This window comes from Panicum virgatum, chromosome 3N, assembly GCF_016808335.1.
Source record: "Panicum virgatum strain AP13 chromosome 3N, P.virgatum_v5, whole genome shotgun sequence".
NCBI classification, from domain to species: domain Eukaryota; kingdom Viridiplantae; phylum Streptophyta; class Magnoliopsida; order Poales; family Poaceae; genus Panicum; species Panicum virgatum.
In genome coordinates, this window is record NC_053147.1 from 20178678 (window position 1) to 20200937 (window position 22260).

At 44.4% G+C, this 22260-nt stretch overlaps 2 protein-coding genes, 1 long non-coding RNA gene and 2 other non-coding genes across 7 annotated transcripts; 4 read left to right on the plus strand and 1 right to left on the minus strand.

Moving 5' to 3' along the window:
- Positions 1-11828: 11828 nt before the first annotated feature.
- On the minus strand, positions 11829-13211 carry LOC120664958. The gene is made up of 3 exons (XR_005671063.1): positions 12923-13211; positions 12769-12840; positions 11829-11954 (listed from the first exon to the last, which is right to left on the minus strand). It is a non-coding gene; the product is annotated as an uncharacterized LOC120664958 (long non-coding RNA).
- A 210-nt stretch (positions 13212-13421) lies between these two features.
- On the plus strand, positions 13422-17041 carry LOC120664960 (TLC domain-containing protein 4-B-like). 3 transcript variants are annotated; one of them, XM_039944359.1, is made up of 9 exons: positions 13422-13759; positions 14439-14580; positions 15441-15529; positions 15622-15757; positions 15861-15935; positions 16057-16178; positions 16262-16337; positions 16529-16588; positions 16673-17041. In XM_039944359.1, the coding sequence occupies exons 2-9, from the start codon at positions 14476-14478 to the stop codon at positions 16805-16807; spliced, it is 798 nt and encodes a 265-aa protein (XP_039800293.1). In that variant the 5' UTR covers positions 13422-13759; positions 14439-14475; the 3' UTR covers positions 16808-17041. The 3 variants fall into 3 exon arrangements, with proteins under 3 accessions (XP_039800293.1, XP_039800292.1, XP_039800294.1); XM_039944358.1 differs by having other exon boundaries at positions 13423-13639; XM_039944360.1 differs by lacking the exon at positions 13422-13759 and having other exon boundaries at positions 14448-14585.
- Positions 17041-19762, plus strand: LOC120664959 (probable aspartyl protease At4g16563). The gene has a single exon (XM_039944357.1). The coding sequence runs from the start codon at positions 18045-18047 to the stop codon at positions 19488-19490; it is 1446 nt and encodes a 481-aa protein (XP_039800291.1). The 5' UTR covers positions 17041-18044; the 3' UTR covers positions 19491-19762.
- Positions 19763-19938: 176 nt separating this feature from the next.
- TRNAD-GUC lies at positions 19939-20010 on the plus strand. Its single transcript has one exon. It is a non-coding gene; the product is annotated as a tRNA-Asp (tRNA).
- Positions 20011-21977: 1967 nt separating this feature from the next.
- Positions 21978-22049, plus strand: TRNAD-GUC. Its single transcript has one exon. It is a non-coding gene; the product is annotated as a tRNA-Asp (tRNA).
- The last annotated feature ends 211 nt before the right edge of the window (positions 22050-22260 follow it).

The window sequence follows — 22260 nt, forward strand, 5'->3', positions numbered from 1 at the left end:
AGCGTCACATGCAGCAACAGATGGAGCAACCGAGCAACTTCTCGCCTCCTGTTCACTCGCACGTAAGCGCCTACACTCCTCTTCAGCTAACTAGTTCAGAATTCAGATGCAGGGTTCCATCAGAGCTACCATCATTTGTATTCATCTCTGCTCTCTCGTTCACCATCTTTATTCAGCAGAGTTCACACTTGCAGAGCGGAAAGGGAAGGGAAAACAGTTCTGCAGCAAATGTCGTCCAGCCAGGTCCGGGTTTTTTGGAGCCTGAGGATTGTTTTGTCCTGTGCTGCTTCCACACCTGGCATCCTTGCGGCTGCCAGAGTAGCAGGCAAGCAAAGAGGCCGCTGCACATCATGCCTCCTTATCTTCTTGTGTGTGTGCTTTTTGTCCATCCCTGAACAGGTGGACAGAGCCAACAGAGGAGTTGCCAGTAAGCTGCAGGGACAATCTCCAGCTAGGACTGTGAATGGCACACGACTGAATTATATGTATCATTGCAGGCCCGTTCCCATGTCTTCCTTTTTCGAGCAGCCCTGTTGTGGTCTCTGCAGTGTCGTTCTTCTGATTTCTCATGTATGAAATCTTCCCTGGAGAATGCCTTGCCTGATCTTTCGGGGGTGACTGAAGCAATGGGAGGTATACCAAGGCCAAAAGGTTGCACGGGGACGAAACGAGATCTGATCGCACTCCATCGTATCGGCAAACTCAGCATCCATCGAGCACAAAGCTAAGATTCATCTGCACGTGCTGCACCAGGTGCTGGCTACGTGCAGGCGCAGTGCAGTGCAGATGAGATGGGGCGCCGACAAAAGAGAGCGACGAGAAGGTCGCCGCGTTCGTCGGAAATCAGGGTGGTTTCAGAAACCTTCCGTGGCTGCAAAGCATGCACGCGAGCAAAAGACCCTGCGCGACTTTACGCCGCTGCGTAGATCGATCTGGAGGTGATCCCAAACTGGGAGATCCAACGTTGGATCCTGAAACGACGCTGTACGTCGTCTCTGAAGATGGAGCAAGCGATGCAGAGAATGCAGCGTCCCAGTACTGCATTTCTGCTCATTTTACAAACTGAGTTCGTGCTAATGAAAGAAAAGATCAGTCAGTACAGCGACATCATTTGCATTCATCTCTATTCTCATGTCCGTCATCTTTAGTCAGTAAGGTTCGCCCTTCCTAAAAAAAGAAAGGATCATTAAGCAAATGTCATCAAATCACTTCATAAAAATTGGTATTTAATGATTGTTTGGTTCTGTACTGCTTTCAAATCTGGCATCCTTGCAGCTACTAGAGTACAAGGCAAGCAAAGAGCCTGGTGCATATCATCCTCCTTGCCTGTCCTTTTTGGGTGCTTTTTTTAGGTATCCTTTTGGGGTGTTTTTGTCTCTCTCTGAACAGGTGGACTGCCAACATATGATCTTTCTGTAAACTGCATGAACAATATCCTAGTTTTATATGATGGCTTATAAAATTGGGCTATAGTTCCGTTTCAAAAAATCAGGGCTGCAGTTGTACAAGAGGAAAATTACGTAATCCTTCTGACTAGCGCTTCACTGGTGCTGTCCTGGTGAAGTCTGAACATGAGCGATTTCTTGTTAAGTAGAGATGATGTAAAGCCATGTCAGGCCCCGAGAGTGCCCTTGTCTGAACATCGCAGTTCATTGTTAGCGCGTGCAAACCATCTGTTCTGAAACCTGCTTTTCGTTAATATTTTCAGAAAAAAATGTGAAACTGTGCTTCATAACTTCATTCATCAACTGCCAGTTTGCCACGCGCGCAGTTGGGCCGATCTGAAGCATGGACAAACAAACACCACAAACAAAGGCGTTTTTTATATTTTTATATTTTTGAAAATCGTTTTTTACAGAAATATATTTTCGGTTTCACAATTTACAGGTTTATACCCCTACCGCCCGGCAGGGGGCCTACCGCCCGTCTGCGGGGCGGCCGGCCCCCTGCCGGGCGGTAGGGGTCTATATGTAATTAAAATTATGTTTTATCGCATGGAGGCCCCTGCCGCCGGCAGGGGGGCGGCAGGCTCCCCCTAATATAAAAGCCGAGGTCCCCCCTGCATTTGCAGCAAACAACATCCATAGAGGGAAAAAAGAGAGACGTGTGGTGAGGGAGGGAGTTGCAACAGCGAAGCCCTGCCGGATTTTGGATCCGAACCGCAGGTAACCAATATTTCTCAACTTTGTCATTCTAAATTTTTTGTATTTTTAATTCTATAATTAGTGTTTTTTTATAATTGTAACCGCTTAGAGTTCGGATTAGTAGTTATAATTGAAGTCGTAACATGGTTTTAGAAACTGGTTTAATTAAAATTAAGTCTTTGGATGGCCAGATATGTCGAGCAAGGTGGCGTTTCAAGTTCATTACGGTGATTTCTATAGAATTACTCGTGATTCCTATGGAGTAAATCTATCAGCATTGGAACGAAGACAGTGCAGTCTAGATAAACCCCTAGAGAGGAGTTTTGGTTCCATACGCAAATGGCTTCACGGGAAGTTCAATGTGAATCCAAAGAATCATTTGCTTACGGTTCATACTGTGACTTCCTGGGAAACAAATGGGGATTTCTGGGAGTTGACGCTTATAAGTAGTACGGAAGAATGGAAACATTACATGCACGCAGCTCTTCAAAGAGGGTGGCCTCTTGCAATGGTAATTCAGATTCACCAGAAGGTCGGTGATTTAGGTGAAGTATCAACACACACAACATATGACTGGAATGAAGAGTTGGAAGAGGATAAAGAAGAAGAGAACGTACAAGCTACAGAACCATAACCACAAGGTTTAGCAGATGAAGTCGAGCGGATACCTGTAATTGTGGAGGACATAGAGAAAGAAGATCAGGATGCACAAATAATGGAGCAATGTGGGGACTCATCGGACGATGAGAACGATGAGCGCTTCCCAGTGCTAGGTGAATGGCGTGAAGAGGGTTTTGGAAATCCAGTGGTACAAGATATTAGATGTCCGGAGTTTGAATACAGAGTGAATGAGGTCATACAAAGGACAAAGTATCGTACCATTGAAGATGTGAAGGATGTTGTGAAGGTCTGGGCTATATCTCTTAGGAAGGAATTCAGAGTGTTAAAGTCTAGCAGCAAAGAATACGAGGTGAGGTGTGCAGATAGAGACTATACATGGCGAGTGCATGCCTACAAGGGGAAGTTCAAAACACACTAGGAATGTTCAATTGTTACACCACGTATTTGTAGATTGACAGGTGTTGTGGGACATCACCGTAATATCACATCTACTTTCGTGGCCAAAAAGATGTATGGGGTAATTCTTGACAAAATGGATTACGAGCCTGCATTGATAATTAGGGACATTGAACAGAATTTCCAGTATGTGATCAACTATGCAAAGGCTTGGCGGGCTAAACAAAAAATGTTTGAGATGCGGTTTGGCACTTATGAGGCTTCATATGACAACCTACCTCGTATGCTTGAGAATGAGAACACAGAAAGCTGGTACTGGTTTCTTGAACGTCTGAAGAATCACGTTGTTGCTGGAAGACCTAATATTTGCCTTATCAGTGATAGGCATGCAGGTCTACTTGCAGCTATAAGGCAGCTCCAAGTAGGTAGTCCATTTTCACCTCCTATATGGCCAGATATTGTCAGTAGGTGGTGTGTGAGGCATATGACTGCTAACTTTTATGAGCGGTTCAAGAATAAGGATCTGATGAATTTGTTCAAGCGATTGTGCACTCAGAATCAGCAGAGGAAGTTCGATGCTTTGTGGGGTATAATTGATGACATGAGCGCCGAATTGCTTAAGAGACAGGCCTCATCATCCAACAGGAGACGTTCTACAGATTCATTAGTTCGAGGTGCCAAAACATTTACACAGTGGATTGATGGTGCACCTAAAGAGAAGTGGTCACTTCTGTATGACACTGATGGGAGACGTTACGGGATCGAGACGACCAACCATGCTGAGTGTTACAATATGGTAATGTGTCGTGTTCGTGGATTTCCTCTTGTTGGCATTGTTGAGTTCATCATGTATGGATGTGTAAGGTATTTTAGGGAGCGGTACGCATCAGCCGCTTCCTTACTTCATGGTCCAGGAGTGCGTTTTTGCGGAAGGGTCAATGAGTACATGGAAAAAAAGATGGAAAAGGCTCGATTTCACTCAGTTATATCGATGGGCACAAAAGAGCACAGGTTTGAGGTATCATGCAGGGACAGGACCGGACAGGGTGTCCGCAGACAAAGGGTAGTTCAAGAAGTTTTGATAACCATTGATGGGAGGGTGTTCTACAGATGCCAGAAGCCAAAGGTGCATCACTTACCATATTCCCATGTCATCGCGGCTTGTTCTGTATCTGGGTTAGATGCTGCGTCGTATGTTTCTCACTATTTCACAAAGGAAGCCGCTGCACAGACTTGGTGTCATGAGATATACGGCATCGGTATTCTAGGATCATTCACTCAAAAAAATTCACATCCAATGCTCATCCCAGATCCAGCTATGAAGAGGGGTATAGGCCGACGGCAGATGCGTCGTATCCAGAACGGAATGGACGAGTCCGAGGTTGGAAAGAAGAAAAAACGTTGCAACTTGTGTGGAGCAGACGGTCACACTTACAAGAAGTGCCCACAGCTTCCAGCACCCACTGCTGCTGTCGAGGCTGGACCTTCCGGGAATCCGACGGATGGATCGGCTCCACCTACAAGAATTCGCCGCATCTAGTTGTGCACGTAACAGCTTGCAATGTATTTGTGTATACGAAACAAAGTATATTATGTATATACTATGTCTAGATGTCTTGTTTAATTAGTTGGCAGTGTGTATTTCTCTCGAATTTGGTTGTAACGAATGAAACCTTCAATGTAATATGTTATGTGGTATTTTGTTTAACGTTCTATTTATATTTCGTTCATTTTATCTTATGTGGTATTGTATCATAGAGCCACACGAGGTTCAAGATTCATAAATAAATATAATCATTGCAATCAAACATAGCAAACATATAAGTATTGCAATTAAAGGTACAGGAGGTCTGCCGTCCCGTCACAATTTACATCACAATCTAAAACCGATGAATATCATATGTTATAGATCATGTCATGAAAATCATCTAGGTCGTCATCCTAGTTGACAGATGGTGGTGCTGCAGGTGGTGTAGCATGACTTGACGAACCTCTCGACTTTCCCTTTCTCTCTTTTCTGGTTCTAGATTCATGTACAGGGGGACAAACATCATGTGTTGGAGGCCATGGTTTTTGGGGCATGAAGTCATCCATATCGTCATCCCAGTTAACACAAGTTGGTACTTGAGGTGGTGCAGCATTACTTGACGAACCTCTTGCCTTTCCCTTTCTCTCTTTTCTGGTTCTAGGTTCGTGTACAGGGGGAGGAACATCATGTGTTGGAGGCCATGATTTGGGGGCATGAAATCATCCATATCGTCATCCCAGTTAACACAAGTTGGTGCTTGAGGTGGTGCAGCATGACTTGACGAATCTCCGGTCATCTATTCTTGCGGAGGCCAAGAACTATCTCCCGAAGATCTTTTCCACCTCATTCGTCTAGTTTGCGGAATAACTCCACCGAAGATACATACCAATTTACGGAAATTTGGTATCGATTTGTTAATCAACTCCGTGTCCTCGGGGTAATCCTAGCATATAATTACACAATAATTTTACTATTTCGTAAATATGGATTACAAATGACAGACGGGATTAGAACTGAATAAGAGTTACCTTAATGTGCATCTCATACACCTCTGACCGCATCCATATCTTACTATTACTTTGTAAGAATCCAATAACATTAGGATGATTCCTAGTTCACATACCCTCATGTATATCTTCCGACGTTCTAGCAGGTGTTCCTTTATATCTTGCGTTGTAATATCTCGAAACAATGTGAAATATTTAAACTGAACTAATTTTGACAACACCATCTCTATCGTACCATCCGCTAATACATCCAACTTCTTACTGATTACAAGATGTGTCATGATCTCATGTATTATACTAGATTTTTCTTCGGTCCATGAAAATCCTCCAAAATTGGAGGCATCCATTGTCTTATGCTGCAATATTTAAAAACAAATTTAATACTATATTTCACTATCCAAAACTTAATTCTATTTTAATTTATAATTCATTTAAAAACAAGTCTGTAATAAACTTAAATTTTAATTCTGAACTGAAATTTTAATACTATAGCATTAATTAAATTAAATTGCTTTACAATATTAATGGATTCATACGTAACTTAACTGCAGATCATAAGTGCGGAATCCGGCAGGGTTTCGTTGTTGCAGCTCCCTCCCTCACCCCACGTCTCTCATTTTTCCCTCTATGGATGTTGTTTGCTGCAAATGCAGGGGGTGGGGGGGACCTCGGCTTTTATATTGGGGGGAGCCTGCCGCCCCCTGCCGGGCGGTAGGGGCCTCCATGCGATAAAACACAAATTTTCTTTACATATAGGCCCGTACCGCCCGACAGGGGGGCGACAGGGGGCCTACCGCCCATCTGCGGGGCGGCCCCCCTGCCGGGCGGTAGGGGTATAAACCTGTAAATTGTGAAACCGAAAATATATTTTTGTAAAAAATGATTTTCAAAAATATAAAAATATAAAAACGCCAAACAAAGAATGAAGGGACAAGCAGACGACGAAGCAACATAAGGCCCATAAGCCCATAAACCCATGTTACATGTTGACTCGTTCATGTTACATGTTGACTCGTGGGGATAACCATCACTTAATTTCTATCCTAGAAAATGTAATAGCGTAGCGCACGCGGTTACGGTGATTGGGTGCAAGTGTCCTGACGATGCCGTCTGCTGGGTCTCGGACGGGCTTGGAGGTCATGGTGCCATGGTGGTCAGTGACCTCACTGAGCGTATAAGTTAATATTATTGGGTGTATGTGTTCTTCTGACAATGATATAGCAGGCCTATAGGCTTGGAGGCCATGGTGGTAAGTGATCTCATTGAGCTTATAAGTTAATTTCCTTCCAAAAAATGAGCCCACAAACCTATGTTACATGGTGACTCATGGGGATAATCAGGCAAGCGCATATCATTCATGTCTTCTTGTCTTTTGTTTTTTTCATGTCTCTCCCTGAACAGGTGGACGGCCAAACACAAGACGAACGATCAACATCAGGACTTCAGAGAATTATTCGTCCGATGGCAATCATTTCATGTTTCGCTCCCAACAACTCTGGCCCTGTCTGTTTAGATTCAACCCCACAAACCCTGTAAACGCAAAAAAGCGTCACATCAAATATTTCGACATATGCATGGAGTACTAAATGAAGTCTATTTACAAAATTTTTTGCATGGATGGGCTGTAAATCGCGAGACGAATCTAATGAGCATACTTAATCCATAATTTGCAACAGTAATGCTACAGTAGCCATCTGCTAATTATTAATTAATCATGGATTAATTAGTATCATTAGATTTATCTCGCGATTTACAACCCATTTGTGAAAAAAATTTGTAAATATTTCATTTAGTACTTCAAAAATTTTGTTGGCCGTGTTTAGTTACCGTTGCAAAAATCAACTCTGTAGTTTCCAAGGTCCAACCAGACTCCACTCCTGGAAGCCAGTCGTATGGATGAAGATGACGCCAAGACATGTCAGCCTCCACAGTACGAAGTCACTGACCTACGATCCATACGACAGAAGTGAAAGCAGCACATTGCTGGGAAGTGAAAGCAAAAGTGATACATGCACTTTCTTCTCCACTTTCATTCTTTCAAGAAGTGACCGTGGTTGGCAAGGAATCAGTAAACACAACCCGTTCTGTTTAATCACATTTTCGTTGTAAAAAATTGGCATTTTCGTTGACTTACAGACCATGGTAACGGTGGCTTGCGCATTTTAACTTCAATCAGTACCTAAATTTTAAATATAATAACACATAAGGTTGACACTAATAGATCATTATGAAGATATTGTCATAGCGTGTAACACCTTTTAATTAAGATAATATATTTTCTAGGAGGAATTTCACTAGTCAATGCTACAATTTTTTTTGAAGTAAAACGCTACAAAAATTTGACTTGGCATAAATCTGGATGGATTTATACTTATGACGAGGGAAAGTAATAATAATATGACAAACAAGATTTTAAAAGGTTGGTTGAATATAGATAAGTTGGTAAAGATATTTGTTTATATAATTTGGCACAGCTGCACAAGTAAGTACGGCACACGTTGCCAAAGGCCCATCCTTGTTTATTGAGGGCTTGTATAGATTTCAAAATGCAAAACGTAAAATTTTTATAAATTACTTGCATAGTATATTAAATATAGTCAAAAAAATAAATCACATTACACAAAAAGACTGTAAATCGCGAGACGAATCTAATGAGCCTAATTCTGACATGATTAGACACTAAATTGCTACAGTAAACATACTTTAATGATGAATTAATTAGGCTCATTAGATTCGTCTTGTAGTTTACAGACGAGTTCTGTAATTAGTTTTGTGATTAGTCTACATTTAATACTTCAAATATTGAAAATTCCCTTCTGAAAACACAAAAATGCAAAATACAAACTGATCCGAGAGCATCTCCAGCAGGGGAGCAAATAAGCTACCAAATTAAGATTTAGGCGGTGAACACCAAAAATAAAACTTCAGCAAGAGGAGCAAATGAGTTGTTATTTTGGTAGTCCTTCTAAATTTCTCTCCCCACCCCAATTTGATGGCCTCTATTTGGGCTGACAACCGTGGGTCCCACTTTTTTTTTCCCCTTCGCGCCCGCCGCCCTGCCCGCCTCCGCCACCCTTCGCGCCGTCGCCGGCTGCGCTCGCGCCCGCCGCCACCTGCCGGCTTCCCTCTGCTCCTCGCTGCCAGACCTCTGGACGACGCGTTCACCAGCGGCGACAGCCTCTTCTTGGGCGAAGAGCTGGAGGCCGGCGACGCCAGGGCGAGCCCGATCCGCGCCAGGGCGACGCACGCGGCACGCTGCCCCGCACGCCGCCGCCGCACGCCGCGCGCCCCCACTCGTCGGTCTCTTCCCCGCCGCGCGCGTGTTGCTCTTCTTGCGCCGAGCGCTGCTTGCTTGACGCCGCGCCGGTTGTCGATTGAAGCTCATCATTCGTTCGTGATTGTTCAATTTGGTCAAATGTAGCAGTGGCATTTTTTATGTACTCCTAAAAATATCTTTCTTGTTTGGTTGTTCAGATGGGTGGTAGATGGCTAGATGCCAAACCTGGATGTTTATTTATTGTCAAACCTGAGATGTTTATTTATCTGAATGTTTCTATTCAGATAATGACTGAATGTTTATGTTACTCTGAGTTTGTTTGCTGGGCATGCCATGTTCATCAGGATGTGTGGTGGATTACAAAGCTGAACCTCTCCCATGTGACAGTTTGCTTTGCCATGTTCACTGATAGTTTGCTTCCATCTGCAGACGAATGCTATCCGTGATGCAGGTTCTCTTGTCCCATATGCAGGTTCTCTGCCTGAATACTGAAAGTGCTTGGCTTCAGTTCAGGATTTTGCCTGACGAATGTTTGATTATTTTTAACACACGTGCTGGATTCAGCAGTAGCACCCCAGCAATAAAACTATCAGTGGACCATTCAGTGGGATGCAAACACCAAGGACCAAATAACATGATACTGTAGAAACACTCTGAATATCAAGAATGGCATTAACAAGATTACACTGACAGCATCCAGAACATCTCAGCAGTAGAGTTCAGACTCCTTGTTTTGCTATTTCCATGGCATACTGCTGGATACCAGCTGTTCAGACTGACAAGTAGGTATTTAAAAATATTTGTAGGAATTCGAGAACATCCCACAAGCTTGCTGAAAGGTACTTGAAATGCGAAACAATTCTCTGCATACTAAAATGAACAATTTCTTGAAGTATCATTTGATTAATATGTCAACCGTACATGCTTCTCATTCAGTGGGATGCAAACACAACAAGAATATCAACAGAACGCAAGATGTGTTTCTCTGTCAGAATTCTTCTGAACATGTCTCCAGCAACTTTGAGTATAATTAACTTTGACATACATGAGTTGCCATCACTATTATTTCTGCTCAGAATTCAGTAACAGAATTCATCTGAGCATCAACTATAGGTCTTGCAGACACGTTGTTTGCCTTTGCCTTTCCTGCTGGTTTCTTTGGACCGGTTATGAACATACCACCACCTGAATCAGCAATCACTGGAACACAACAAGGAGACAGCTTAGCAATCTCACAGCAGAATGACAGTTGATAATCATGGACAATGAATGAGCAACACAAACCCCCAAAAGACTAAAAGGACAAAGCTAATTGCAAATCTGCTCATAATAATATTTCAGTGGTTTATCTCCATAATTCATAGAGATTAGCAGGACAGGAAGGCAATCATAGTCTTGGTACAAACTAGAGCTATCAGAGAGCCACTTTTTCAATGATTAATGGTGCTGAAATAAATATTAAGAAAAATACAACAGGAGAAAAATAACATGCCTTTGCTGGATTATCTCCATAATTCAACACGGCAAATAAGACAGCTTCACGCCCAAGCCCTTTCTACATAACAAATAGAATTTGTATTAAACATCTGCTTGGCATGCACAATCCAAAACAAAGATGGAGAAGCATACCTGAATACCTCAACTACCTAGAACTATGGATCACCCACAAATGCTCGACGAGATCGTTTCAGAGCTGCTCATGTGTCGATTTATCCTCGATCTCTTGATGCATCTTGAGGAACTCCTCCAACATCTGCGGATCACGATGCTCGTAGTCCTTAGGGTCCAACACCTTGGTAACGGTACCTTCCTGATTGTAGTTGAAGTCATCCTCGTCCTCTCTCTCATCTTCAATGATCATGTTGTGAAGGACGACACAAGCCTGCATGATGTACCATAGGTCCTCCTTGCTCCACATTCTCGCAGGCCCTCGTATCATAGCAAACCGTAGTTGGAGTACCCCAAATGCCCTTTCTACATCTTTTCTTGCAGCTTCTTGTGCCGCCGTGAAGTGAACTTTCTTGTACCCCTGCGGGTTTCGGAAAGCTTTGACAAATGTCGCCCAAGTAGGATATATCCCGTCAGCGAGATAGTACCCCATCGTGTACTTGTTTCCATTGACTGTGTATTCCAACTGAGGTGCCGTCCCAGAAGTGAGTCTGTCGAAAAGGGGAGAACGACGCAGGACGTTGATGTCGTTATGCGAACCAGGCATACCAAAGAAAGCGTGCCAGATCCAAAGGTCATGAGACGCAACGGTTCTTTGTGCCAGATCCAAAGGTCATGAGACGCAACGGCCTCCAGGATCATAGTATGGCCTTCCTTGTGGCATGTGTACATCCCTTTCCACGCTGTTGGGCACTTATCCCATCTCCAATGCATGCAATCCACGGAACCAAGCATTCCAGGGAATCCTCTTGCGGTGTTCATGGCCATCAATCTCTGTGTGTCCTGGACATTGGGGGCTCTTAGGTACTCCTTACCAAAGACATCAACAACTCCTCTGACAAAATACTGCAAGCACTCGATAATGGTACTCTCTCCCAACCTTACATACTCATCCAAGAAATCTGCGGAAACTCCGTAGGCAAGCATTCTGAGAGCTGCAGCTGTCTTCTGAATTGGAGAGCCGCCAAGAGCCCCAACCGCATTGGGTCTCTGCCTGAAATACTCGTCATGAGCCTCTAGTGTCGCTGCTATCCGCAAGAAGAGGGACTTGGACATCTTAAACCTCCCCCTGAAGTGCTTATTGTTGTACACAAGCTGGGGCGCGAAGTAGTCCAAGTAAAGTCTATGGTGCCCTCCCTGGATGCCTCTTTGCACATTGTGCCTCCCCGGCAACGAGCCACGGAATTTCTTCTCGCTCTGCTTCCTTTTCAATCCAGTAAGAACGGCACCAGCCAGGAAGAGGTCATCATCGTCAGATTCCTCCTCTTCGTCCCACCACCGCTTAAGAAGGCTATCCATTTACAATATCTGACCTGTACGTATATAAAAATAATATAATCAGTAGCTAGAGGGAGATGGAGTACTGCAAAGCACTTCAGTAGTTATTTGAAAATCATAACATCATGCATGCAAAAAGCTAAGGAACCTCTGTTCACAAAACAAAAGTAATGGGAGAACAAAAGAACATCATCTGCTGCTTAAGCTTGTTTGTCCAGCAAAGCAGGAAAAGAAAAGAGAATACCACAGGCAAAGTAGTAACATGAAAATAGGATACTACAACTGATAAACATTTGTTGTTTTATACCTCAGAATTCAGGCTAATCACTATGAATAAAGACCGTGTTTCTTTATATGTCGCAGAACCTATCATTACAATACGACTGAACATGTTTCATACTAGTGGAATAACCGATACACCAAAGGAATGCTAATCACTATGAATAAAGACATTCAGTTGAGAGTAAAACAATGCTCCCATGATTGCTCAAGATGCTAACTTTGAGCCTCAGCCAAAGAAAAGCAGGACAAAGAAACAGACCTCAACAGTTCGATCAAATTGTCACAAGCCAATGTTCTCTCGGAGCATTGGACAACGTGGCAAAACCAACAACCTTTTGCAAAAGGGGTAAAATAGATTCATTCAATGATTGTTCCGATAATTGCTCTTCATCCCCAGTCAACATTACAACTTGATAGGAATATGGCATGGATCAGAAATTCGAAACAAACAGAAAGCCTATACAGGAAATGGATACCGGCAAAAAGAAAATGCTGGACGGGTCATTGCCATCGCCACAGATGAAGAAACTGCAAACTTTGTCTATACGCAAGCTATTCAGTCACTACCTTCCTCGAATGGTGCTTCAATATTCACAAAATCTCAAGAGTCACACGTTCAGTCGTATTGTAATGAAGAAACTGCAAAGAAGCCAGACATAGCAATATGAAAGAACAAAATCTGAAAGATTAATTCAGGTTCCGCATGAACTCTAGTACCCACCTTGCCTGGGCACCGGCGGTGCTGGCTCCACCTCACGGCGACAAGGGCGGGGAGGCGGCGCCGGGTGGTGGTCAGGAGGCGGCCCTTGCGGAGGATAGCCGGCGGGGAGGCGTACGTGGGCCGGGTCGGCGCCGGCGGCTGGAAACGGCGGAGGAGGGAGGTAGGCGGTGCGGCCGGGGAAGGTAGGGAGGTGGCGCGGGCAGGGGAGGCTCCCGCGCGGGGTCGAGGCGGCTAGTGGACGCCGAGAAGGCGGCGGCGCCGGACGGTGGCGGTGGCGCGTGCGTCGGTGGCACCGGGACAGAGCATGCGCTTGGCTCGGATGGGTGGGGGAGAGAAAAGAGAACGACGGGTGGGGCCGAGATGTCAGTTGAAAAAATAGAAGCCCAAATTAGTCAGCCAGCTGGAGGGGAGGCTAGTTGGGTGAGTAAAATTTAGAAGTGGGCTTCAAGTATTTATTTGGTCACCCAAATTTAAAAGTGGCACTGTAGTTGCTCTAAACACGCACTTGCCGTAGGTTTTCGCACTTTTCCCTTCGCTTCGCTTCTTCTAGCACGTCCTCCATTCCCCGGATTTCCACCATCCAAGAAAGCAAGAACGGGGGACAAACGCGAGTGGAGCAATCAGCGCCCTCCAGGCTCCAATCCAATCCGGTTGCTTCGTCTCCGACGCAACCCCAGGGCGCGCGGCAACCGCCAGAACCTCCCCTCCTCTGCGCAGGTAAAGGTGCCAAGCGCCGTTCTTGTCCCTTCCTCCCATCTTCACGCCTCTCCACTTGTCCGGCGCAACTGTTTGGAACCTTTAGGGTTTGTCTGATTCAGCGTTCCTGAGGATCAGGAGGTGCGTTTTTGCGCCCCCGGCGAGTTCCATTATGGGTTTCGATTACTGATTGGTGGTTTTGTTAATCCTCTCGGTAGTGGAATGCGTGAGAGAGGTGTTTGGTTTCTTCTTCTTCTCTCATTTCAGACGTTAGACTCAAATTTTGTTCGATCTTTGCTATCGTTCATAAAGTTCGTGTTCTTCAGCGCTTCCGGCCCACGTGGGATACGCAGGGGGTCTGATATTGATTGCTACTAACTTTGTTGGATGTAATAGTAGGTGTGCTATTTATTATTTTGGGTTATTTGCTATGGTTCCTTTGTACAAATCCATGTACCAGATACAGACAATATATATCTGCAGCCTGTATTGATGAATGATAGGGGGATGCATATCCGATGAAAAATCCGCTGACTATTGCAAGTTTGTAAAAATAGGTGAAAGGGTGCGTACCCGGAACAGAACATTTTCATCGGATATTCACCCATGATTAATGAAAGGGTGCCTGAAACATGTTCCATCCTTTGTCTTGTTATACTCTGACGAATGCCCCAATCTCATTGGTCATTTGGTTGTTACACTTAGTGATCATGCTGGCTATGGGACGCTTGATACTGTGGCATGCTTAATGTTCAAATTTGTTTTATCCTCTTTATATTACCAACTTAACTAACATGCCTCTGCTTCACTTCTTCATCAGGTCTTGAGTTGATAGAGATTTTCCTGTGGATCCAGTCATGATGTATAAGTACAAAGCAGAAGTACTTCTAAAGGAATACTTGCTAGCAGATTCATATGTTCTGTACGCTGCTGTGCTCGGGGGGATCCTGATGTGCAAATTGGTAATGTAATTTACTTCGACTTCATTTGTTAAATTATACAATCAGTCCTCATGTGCATTAACATAGCTGATAAGAGCATAATATATGCAAAACCTCATATATATCTGCTCATGCTGTTTGCTTCCATTGGAAACCTTTTTTCAAGGGTTATTAAGCCTTTCTTTTCTTGGAGAACTTCTGCAAATCTTTTTTTCCTGTCTAATCCTGATTCACTACAAAGGGGAACATTGATGAGGCCTTATTAATTTTTTATTTATTATGTGAAAGTTAGTGTTGTCAGGAAATGGCTGAGCTAAGCTCTTTGCAATATTAGGACTTCTGTTTGATCTTAGCTATTTTCTTTAAATTAATCTGAATCAATTCTTATCTGAACTTAGATATGCGGCATTGATTTTTTGAAAAGAGCACACACTACGGCATGGTGATGACTTTATAATATCTTTGCATTAATTAGGGAAATCATCAAGTAGAATATTACTGAAATACGATGTTAGGCTATCATTGACCAAATTGCAAAAACTAAAGGGAAGTAAAATTATAAGAGCTTTTGGTAAGGCTCAACCAACTGATCAAGAGACCGACGATACACAGACAACCCATAGCAAGATAAGCTTAGAGACGGTTCAACTTCACCATGCCTGCTGCAGTGTTATTCCCAAATATACTGTATTTACAGAATCACTGAGAAGTTGGAATAACTCCTTAGATCCAAGATACTATGCTAAGACCGAGCATAATTTGCATATGCCGATATTCAATTCTTCGTTGGAACTTTCTGATGATCCATATTCTTATAATAACGTACCAGAATCCTGTTATTGTAATAATTTCTTGACTATTTTTTGTTTTCACTAGTTCAGTCTTATGACATCACACACATGATCAGTTCTATCTACTTCAAAGGTTATGCTTCTCTTACAAAGATGCAGAAGATTGAATGGAACAACAGGTAACATTAATATTGCACTTTTGTTTTCTGCAGTATCCTCTGTTTAACTATAAGTTTCTGATGGTGCTTGCTCTGATCTTTTTCTGTTCCAGGGGAATGTCCACTGCCCATGCAATATTCATTACAATAATGTCAGTATATCTAGTCTTCTTGTCAGGTTTGTTCTGTGATCAGCTGGATGGACCAGTAACATTTCGGAGTTCACACCTCTCCAATTTTACATTAGGGGTATGCTATTACTTTGTTGTCATGTGAAAGTAGGCAATTTTCTTGTTTGATGTATATGTATGTTTGTTTCCTTGCCTCATGAGTTGCATTTTATTTTTACCAGGTCTCTGTTGGATACTTCATTGCAGATCTTGCCATGATATTTTGGTTTTACCCTTCCCTTGGTGGTATGGAGTATGTAAGTAAATTGCGACACCATAGCCCACTCACCGCTCCCCTTGTTTTAACCTAGGCCTATTGCTCTAATTCTGCCCCTGTATGATCTGCCTGTAACATTTACTCTTCGCATCCTTTGTCAGGTTTTCCACCACATGCTATCACTTGTTTGTGCTGTATATGCTATGCTATCTGGGGAAGGACAGCTATACACGTACATGGTTCTCATCTCTGAAACTACAACACCAGGAATCAACCTACGTTGGTCAGTGAATTTACGCAAAAAGTTGTTGGATGCTATCATCTTTCAATCCATCTAACCTGTTGTTCTACCTCTATTTCATCAAGGTTCCTTGATGTCGCTGGAAGGAAAGATTCCAAAGCATACCTTATCAACGGAATTGCAATGTTTGTTACTTGGCTGGTAAGTACTCACTAGTCACTTTTACAATGTCAGAGCATATCCCATCACTAGTATACAGGGACATTAACTTCAAGGGGGTGCCACTGTTTTTGGCATAATCAACTTGATGTCCTTTGTCCTTTTGTCATGGCTATTTATTGAATGTCATTGTATCTTGGTGTGCTAATAATGAAATAAATGCCTTTATGCAGGTCGCTAGGATAATTCTGTTCATCTACTTGTTTTATCACATCTTTATGAACTATGATCAGGTACTTGGTGGTTCTGATGAATTCAGTATACAAAATACTAGCACGCGTACATAAATTTATGAGTCGATGCCTTCTTATTGACAGGTTAAGCAGATGGACACTTTTGCTTGTCTTCTGATATCTGTTGCCCCCACTATACTATTCATAATGAATGTAATGTGGTTTTCCAAGATCTTAAGAGGTCTCAAGAAGACACTAGCCAAGCGGCATGTTGACTAGGGGAATGTGCATTATGTACAGGCTACAGGCGCGACGTCCAATCATCTGTACATCCATTTACAGCTATGTACAGATTTTCACTATTCAGTAGTCACTAATGCAGCTACGCTGGTAATTCAGTTTCTCCGTTGAGCTGGATGCTCTGTTGCTATTTTTGGCTATAAGTGCATGTGCCTCATATACTTTACTCCATTTGTAAGTCCAATGCTTTTATATTTGAAAAATTAAGTTTTTGCTATCGCTTCAATTCCACATTTGATTGTTGAGGACCATCATTTAGCCCCCTGTTGTAGCCACGCTCCCCCGCCCCTCTTTTTTTTTCCCATTCATTTTGATCATCATGGACCAAGAAAGGGGAATGAACCAAGTACCTTTTGTATCCATTGAACTTTACCCCATTATTCTTGAGACCATTCCTTTAGTCTCCTTGTTAGTCGGAATTGGTTAAATATCCAGCAAACTGATATGAGATTCAACATGAATTAAGGCTGAAGTTCCTGAACATGTCTAAGCTGGAGGTGTAAACAAACTGAAACCAAGAAAGCTTTTGCAAAAGTTCTCTAATCTGTGCATATTTTTATGTACTATACTCTTGTAATTATAGAGAGACCATTTGTGGGATCCAGCATAGAAAGGAAATACAACAAGAAAGAATTCCTGGATCCCAGAATAGAACTCAATTTCTAGTACAAATGACCAATCAACAAATGCATGTTTCTGTTGGATTAGCAATGCTCTCTATTAGTAAGGACAAATGGACGAGGATAAAGGTGTCAGAAGTGATTCAAAATACTATAATCCCTCCTAGATACCAGCTAATGAGATGCTTGGAAAGTGACCCTCTTGACATCAAAAGCAGTCCCTTTATGTTTGTTATGTTGGCCATACAATGCAAAACCAAACCTGCTACAAACACTGAAATAGATATTCAAGCGCATAGCATGACTTTTAATAATAATATGACATGAATACATTTGGCTCCTGCTCACTACCTGATTATCTTCTTTGGCATCACACAGCCCTATACATTCACAAATTTAAATTATCATCAGAGGAGCAGCATCATTGAGTGCCTTTGATCATCAGCACATATGACGCTGAAGTTAGTTTCCAGCTAAGAATGGCATTGAATAATTATTTGTATTATTAATTGCAAATTTAAATATTTTTATTGATGTACACAACTTTCTAAGGCTTATAAATACGGCTAATTCTCTTCTTCTGCTCATCACACAATATGCATCCTTTCATTAACATATGTATCGTTCTTCTTTGCATCATATCTAGCTTCTTCAATTCCCAGGCAACAGATACCAGACCCCAGACCCCGAACAGCCTTGTCCTTGGCCTTAGCCATGTCAGGTCTCTGTATACTCCATCCATGACACTACTGAACTCCACAAACTATGACTTCTTGGACATCATAGAACCAGTAACTGCATACACAGATGGCTACTTGCTGTCCCTGAACCTTGGCACACCCCTACAGGTCTTCCAAGTGTACCTGGACACAGGGAGTGACCTCACCTGGGTCCCCTGTGGCACAACCAGCTACCAGTGTATGGAGTGTGGCAATGACCACAGCTCCTCCAAGCCATCTCCGATGTTCTTGCCGTCTCAATCCTCTTCGAACACGATGGACCTCTGCGGGAGCCACTTCTGCGTCGACGTCCACAGCTCCGACAACAGGTTTGATCCGTGCGCAGCAGCTGGGTGCGACATCGCTGCCTTCACCGGTGGTCTGTGCCCAAGACCTTGCCCTCCCTTCTCCTACACCTACGGTGGCGGAGCACTGGTTCTGGGCTACCTTGCAAGGGACTCTATCACACTCCATGGAAGCATACACGGCATTGATCCTCTGTCTCCCGTGGAGTTCCCGGGCTTCAGCTTCGGCTGTGTGGGCAGCTCCATCAGGGAGCCGATCGGCATCGCCGGGTTCGGCAAGGGCACGCTGTCCCTGCCCTCCCAGCTAGGCTTCCTGGGCAAGGGCTTCTCCCATTGCTTCCTCGGCTTCCGGTTCGCGAGGAACCCCAACGTCACCAGCCCCCTGGTGATGGGCGACCTCGCGCTGCCGGCGGCGACGGACGGCTTCCTCTTCACCCCGATGCTGAGGAGCGTCACCTACCCAAACTTCTACTACATCGGCCTGGAGGGTGTCAGCCTGCTAGGAGATGGCGGCTCTGCCGCGGCCGCCATGGCCGCCGCTCCCCCGAGCTTGAGCGGCGTCGACCCCGAAGGCAACGGCGGGGTGCTCGTCGACACCGGGACGACGTACACGCACCTCCCGGACCCGTTCTACGCGTCGCTCCTGTCGTCCCTCGGCACGGCCGCGCCGTACGAGCGGTCGCGCGACCTGGAGGCGCGCACGGGGTTCGACCTCTGCTTCAGGGTCCCCTGCGCGCGGGCGCCGTGCACGGCGGAGGACCGGCTGCCGGCGATCACCCTCCACCTCGGCGGCGGCGCCAGGCTCACGCTGCCCAAGCTGAGCAGCTACTACCCGGTGACCGCGGTGAGGGACTCCGTGGTGGTCAAGTGCCTGCTGTTCCAGAGGATGGACGGCGGCGGCGGCGGCGGGCCGGGAGCGGTGCTCGGGAGCTTCCAGATGCAGAACGTGGAGGTCGTGTACGATCTGGTGACCGGGCGGGTCGGGTTCCTGCCGAGGGACTGCGCCCTCCGCGCCTAGTGGTGTTGCCCACCAGTCTGCATGGTTCGTGCTGGTGCTCGTCAATTTTTTGACATCTTTTGAGTGCACGATAGAAAGGTGTGTGTTGCAGGTGTGGTACGTGTTTTGTTCTGAAAAAAAAATAGAGCCGTACGATACGCGTGCAAAGGCTGAAGGGGGCCGTACTGAGTCGCTAGCAGAAAAGTGCGTCAAGTTGGGATTTGGGAGCTGGCGTGGAATGGAAATATTGGGTGCCTTTCTATTCAGATGCAAATTAAAGGCACTTTGTGCAATTGAGCTATGGTGGTAAAGCTCGTCCGCGCTTTTCTGATCAAGTGTCTGATCATCATGTTAAGGTACTACTGATAGTGTATAATGTATTCCTACTTTACAAAGTGTAAGGAAATGCCAACGACATAGCCTAGTTTAGACAGACAATAACCATTAAAATTTGAGGTATCCCAACCAAGTCGTTGTAGTATAGTGGTGAGTATTCCCGCCTGTCACGCGGGTGACCCGGGTTCGATCCCCGGCAACGGCGAAACTTTTTCGTGTAGTCTACACTACGGCGGCGAAACTTTTTTGTGTAGTCTACACTACGGCGGCATACACGGGCGTCTGGCCAGGCGGATGCAATGGAACGGCTTCACAGCAACTCCGCAGGCCCTCCGCAGGCGTGCAATTTAACGGGAAGACAAGCTTTCTTATTACCTATTTCTTCCATCCCTAATTTTTTTGCTGGTTCAACATTTTATCTAAGAACCGCCCATGCTATTCATTACAAACTGGAACTGAATTACGATAGTTTTGTATGATTATATACACCCAAATGAGAACCGCTTCTTTCGAGGGCTCGTAGATCATTTCCTGAGTTTGAGCCTTCAATTTTCCTGTGGAATGCTATTTGCAGTAATGCAGTATTGCTAGTTTCATAGTGGAGGGTACCAATAGTTCCTGAGAAAACCATCCGGTCATTTCCAGAATAAATGAAACGAGATGTGGATTACTTGTTGTGGAAGATCCATTCGTTATTGCTTAACATCATTCGATATTAATGTCGCATTGTGCTCGACTTACAAACCAATTAAGCCAATTACTCCTGCTTTTTTATGTGGACCAGGCCAAGCTCACTTGAACTCGCTCGTTAGTCTGGACAAGCTGAGCGAGCTAACTTGGTACAGCCATCTGTACATGTGTTCTTGAATCTTGATGATTGTTTTTGTAAAGGAAATGTTTTCTTGGAAGGGGAAATTCTTGATGAGACTGTCCCCGCTTCAATTGCTTCGCTCTCCACCGCTGGTTGTGTCCCAAGGATGGCACTGGGAATGCGGTAGCAGGAAAGGATGCATCATCTACACAGTGGACTCTCGAGTTTGCCGAGTTTGCCGTATTCATCGTTTCATGCCCCGACCTGCAAAAGCTACTTGCTGATAGCGAGAATTCGTCGTATCGTTTTCAAATCTAACAATACGAAAACAGACGTCAAGGTCGTTGTAGACTTGTAGTATAGCGGTGAGTATTCCCGCCTGTCAGGCGGGCGACCCGGGTTCGATCCAACACCACCTGAACGGGGGTGGTGGTCGATGCTTCCTATATATCCGCGTCCTTCCACCAAGCCTTGATGATGTTCTTTCTAGACTGTATATTCGTCGTCGTCCGATTGTTATGGCTAGCTGTACGTGTACGAGCTATCTGTCGTCGTTGGGTTCAGTGATATGAGATGCTGCCACTTGTCAAAATGGCAAAATGCGTTATGCTTATGGGTGTTCATCGATGACTTACCCTAGCTAGGTCAAGCACCCATCATTCTGACTGGAGCAACCGGTCCTGCTGGTTTGTTCTGCAGCTTCCACGCCGTGGCCGCACCTTTACCCAAGGCGACACTGTCCTCACCAGGCTTTGGCTGGCTCCGTTCCCCTGTTCGTGCTACTCCACACGAATTTTGCGCTCCCTATCATCGACACGGTCCTTTTCATGTTTGGTTGAAAAGGAGGTGAGGACGTTATTGGTTTTTACTTTTTACACTTACATGCCGTGTACGTACAACCATGTCTACAGGTTCTGATCGAACGTCGAGACTGCTCAGAAAATACGTGAATAGTTTGTGTGGGATTTTTGTGGTGATTAGATAATTCAAGCTCGCACGAGGTGGTAACGGACCATGACCCTAATGCTCTCTTCACAATCCTATTTGGCTTTTAATTTTTTAGCTCAAAATTGAATAAAATTAGAGCCCGATTTTTTTAGAATCCGGCTCTTTGATTATCTAGACAAAAAAATAAAGCCCTTTACCACCCCTATGCATGAGCAGCACATCCATTTGATAAGACATACGTAGGTTGAACTGTGCGAAATTATTCTACCCATACACAAATACACTAATATATATAAAAAAACAGCTCCGCTACAGAATTAGCAAGTGTTTCCTGCCCTAACACCGTTTACTGCACAATTAACAAGAAAGTTGGTATACTATAGTAGTCAGTGTACTGCACAATCAACAAGCAAGTCGTTGTAGTATAGTGGTGAGTATTCCCGCCTGTCACGCGGGTGACCCGGGTTCGATCCCCGGCAGCGGCGGTCTTTTTCTTTTTTACATTTACTAAATTACCAATGCCTTTTTTTAAATCTGAGTGTCTATTTGGTGACTTTGTTACACTTTTGAACGGTCACACACGCTACAATGCCACCTAAAAGCCACTGTACTCTTCCAAATCCAAAATATTGAACGCAGGTTCTACTCAGGTGTCATGTACGGCAAAAGTTTCAGCTTCGGCGTTGGGAAACGTAT

Coding starts and splice junctions, on each gene's coding strand:
- LOC120664960 (XM_039944359.1), top strand. CDS start 14,476: ATGATGTATAAGTACAAAGCAGAAGTACTTCTAAAGGAATACTTGCTA. Junction 15,936..16,056: donor CCCTTGGTGGTATGGAGTAT/GTAAGTAAATTG, acceptor ATCCTTTGTCAG/GTTTTCCACCACATGCTATC. Junction 16,179..16,261: donor CCAGGAATCAACCTACGTTG/GTCAGTGAATTT, acceptor TATTTCATCAAG/GTTCCTTGATGTCGCTGGAA.
- LOC120664959 (XM_039944357.1), top strand. CDS start 18,045: ATGCATCCTTTCATTAACATATGTATCGTTCTTCTTTGCATCATATCT.